We start from the raw sequence: 3,543 nt of genomic DNA, 5'->3' as shown, positions 1-3,543 counted from the left end.
GAGGAGGGTGGAGTGGATAGGTGGAAAGGAAGACAGGCAGGTAGGACAAGTCATGGGGACAGTGCTGAGCTGGAATGGTTGATGGTAAGAGATAGAGATTGGTAGTTGAGTGCTAGTGTTCTGTGACCAGCAGTGTGTTGCAAGGATTGGTGATGGGTCCACTGTTGTTCATCATTTAAATAAATGACTTGAATGTGAGTGTAGGAAGCATGGTTAGTAATTTTGCAGATGACATAAAAATTGGTGGTATTGTGGACAGCAAAGAAGGTTTGTAAGAGTGCAATGGGATTTTGATCAACTGGGCCAGTGAGCCAAGGAATGGCAGTTGGAATTTAATTCAGATAGATATGAGGTATTACATTTTGGAAAGACAATCCAGGGCAGGACTTACATAGTTAATGGTGGGGCCATAGGGTGTGTTGTCAAACAGACAGACTAGGGGTGCAGGTACATAGTTCCTTGAAAGAGGTATCATAGATAGGAGGATGAAGAAAACGTTTAGCATACTTGCCTTCATCAGTCAGAGCATTGAGTACAGGAGATCAGACATCATGTTATGGTAATATAAGACATTGGTAAGGCCACATTTGAAGTACTATATACAATTCTGATTCCCCTGCTATTGAGAAGGATATTATTAAACTGGAAAGGATATAAAAATGATTTACAAAGATGTTACCGAAACTGGATGGTTTTAGTTATAAGGAGAGATAGGCTGAAACTTTTTTCCATGGAGCATACACAGCTGAGGGGTGAACTTATAAAGGTTTATTAAATCATGAGGGACATGGATAAGGCAAATAGTGCAGGTCTTTTCCCAGCATAGGGAATTCCAAAACTAGAGAGTATAGGTTTAAGATGGGAGGGGATAGATTTAAAAGGGACCTGAGGGGTAGCTTTTTCACACCCAGTGTGGTAATTATATGGAACAAGCTGCCAGAGGAAGTGGTAGATGCTAGCACAATTTAAAAGACATTTGGACAAGTACATGGATTGGAAATGTTCAGAAGGATATGGGCCAAATGCAGGCAAATGGGATGAGGTCAGTTTAGAAACCCTAATCAGCATGGATGAGTTGGGTCGAAGGTCTGTTACTGTGTTGTATGACTGTATAATTCCTTGAGTCTAAGAGAATGCTTACCTTGAAATTGCATTATGCTTCCCTGAGAAAAGCAATGTAGGATTCCCACCAGTTCTCCAATTAGTGGGTGGGACCCCCATTGCCAATTTTATCTTCAATAGTAACCTCATCCACTGCACCCAGTGCACAAAGAAAGGAAAAACAATCTTACCCTGAGAGTGTTCGATTAATGAAGTCTGATTATTAAACTGCACCTGCAAAATAAGCAATTAGTTTAATGAGAGAGGTCCTAGTAAAATTATTTTATATTAAAAGAAAGCAAAATAAACCAGAATCTCCAGGAGCACAATTGGTATTTCAGATACAAAATGGTAATGCAAAGTAATCTACAGGCAGTTATTGTAGTGCAAACGTGTATCTAATGCTAAAACACTTTCAGGCAAAAGATAATCTAGTACTAAGAAAGAAAGAAAAAGAATTTGCATTTGTATGGCACTTTTCACAACCTCAGGATATCCTAAATTACTTTACAGCGAATGAAATACTTTTATAATGAACATACTGTTCTAAGCAGGAAATGTAGCATCCATTTTTTCCGTAAAAACATCCTACAAATAGCACTAGTATAATGAGTAGATCATCTGTTTAAGTGTCCTAGTTGAGAAATAAATATTGGTCAACACACTGGAGAAAGGTCCCATGCTCTTTTTAAAATAACACCACGACATATTTTACCAGAGAAAGCAGCTTGTGTTGGTGTTGTGTTCAAATGACACAGACTGCATCTGAAACCTATAGTCTGCTGATTCAAAGCCAAAATTGCTATCAAGGCTAATACTTATTGAGGGTTTAGGCAGTTCAACTAAAAAAAGGTGAAATATCAGTAAAGTATTTTTCTTTTATATTAATTTTATCCAAAAAAAGATATTTCCTAAAATTTATATTTGTAATGGAGAATGAAAAGAAGAGGGCCCCTATTTTATGCTGATCAAATATCTTCACTAGATTAAACAAAATGGTCATAGGGCTTCTTTCTTTCTCTTGGAGGAAAAACCAAATTTCTTCTGTTTTCCCAACCTCAGTCTAATTTCTGTGTAGCCTTTGTGTAGATTGGGATGAGATGCAAACACACATGCGCTCAGTCTGAGGTTGGAATCCCCATTAGGAAATGCCTTTTCATTTTTCTGTATTTTTGATTGTGGACTGAAATGCAAAAATTACTTTTTAAAACTAAGGTTGCTGAAGGACGACTGTATGTTTTTGAAAAGAAGCAAGCTGCACTGTTTACAGAGCTGCTGTTTCTTGTAGTAGAAAAAATTTACAGACCAAATGGAGCATGGGTGTGAACAAATGGAAATTCAGCCAGTAACAGAAAGCTGATTGATATGTGGATTGTGGTCAGTTATTGTTGACAAAAGCCTTCCACATGCCATCAACTATGTGATTGGTTTTCAGGTATCTGAACAGATTGGGGCTATGAACAGGATTTCTACCAGCCTAGGAGCTGTGTCTGTTCTTTGCAGTAAAAGCTAAAAGCTACTTAAAGAAGAAAGAAAAACAGTTTATTTTCCCTTCAGCAGCTGCTGTAAGCTGTGAATTTTCATTAATTAGAGACTGTTTTCCCTCTGCCCATAACATCTATTTTTCTTCCTGTATGTGCATTTCTATGCATGTACTTGTGTTGAGGAGGTGTATAAGATAATTCACTTATGAGTTTGAGCTCTTCGCTAAACACGCATTATGAAAACAGGTGTGAGAATTTTTTTAACTGTGATAATGAATTATTTTTGTGATTTTTTTTGTCAAAGTATTGGAGGTGTGGTATTATCCCTACACTAGGAATCCAGAACTTCAGACTAATACCCTTGGACATGAGCTTGATTCCCACCATGGCAAATGGTGAAATCTGAACTACAATAACCAGTTAGTCTAATGTCAACCATGTAATACTGTTAAATGTTACAAATATATACTTGATTCCACTCGTTTTTTAGGGAAGGGAATCTGGCCGACATGTGACTACAAACCCACAGCAATGTGGTTGACTCTTAACAATTCAGGATGAGGGGGGGATCCAAGATGGCGGCGACCCAGCAAGACTGAGTCTATAGTGCTCCTCTCAAGACTTGGGTACAGTGGGTCACCCACCCCCTACCACGCTCACCAAATCATTTATAATAGTTGTGTAATTTTACATTTAAACAATTTAATCCTAAGTAAAAATGACTAAAGGGAAGGGAGCCCGCAGCTCTCAGCAACAGGAACCCCTCCCCCACCCTCTCCAGCTGCAGCAGAGGCATCCACAGCCACCCCGGGGGACTTACCTACAGTGACAAGCTTTGCAGAAATGATTTCCAAGCTGAATTCGAAGATCGATGCCTTTATTGCAGAATCCAGAAATCGTTGGGACTCGCTCTCGGCCGCGCTGCAGAAGCACGACCGAGAGATTCAAGAAATTGAAC

General features: G+C 39.0%; 1 protein-coding gene across 3 annotated transcripts in view; it reads right to left on the bottom strand.

Moving 5' to 3' along the window:
- si:ch73-340m8.2 (proto-oncogene tyrosine-protein kinase LCK) overlaps positions 1-3,543 on the bottom strand; it is a 107,980-nt gene that overhangs the window by 60,821 nt on the left and 43,616 nt on the right. For all 3 annotated transcript variants that reach the window (XM_043682498.1, XM_043682499.1, XM_043682504.1), the window contains one exon: positions 1,293-1,335. In XM_043682498.1, coding sequence (XP_043538433.1) covers positions 1,293-1,335 — 43 coding nt within the window. The remainder of the gene's footprint in view (positions 1-1,292; positions 1,336-3,543) is intronic.

This window comes from Chiloscyllium plagiosum, chromosome 3 (genome assembly GCF_004010195.1).
Source record: "Chiloscyllium plagiosum isolate BGI_BamShark_2017 chromosome 3, ASM401019v2, whole genome shotgun sequence".
Taxonomy (NCBI): Eukaryota; Metazoa; Chordata; class Chondrichthyes; order Orectolobiformes; family Hemiscylliidae; genus Chiloscyllium; species Chiloscyllium plagiosum.
This window is presented reverse-complemented; position numbering and strand designations above follow the sequence as displayed.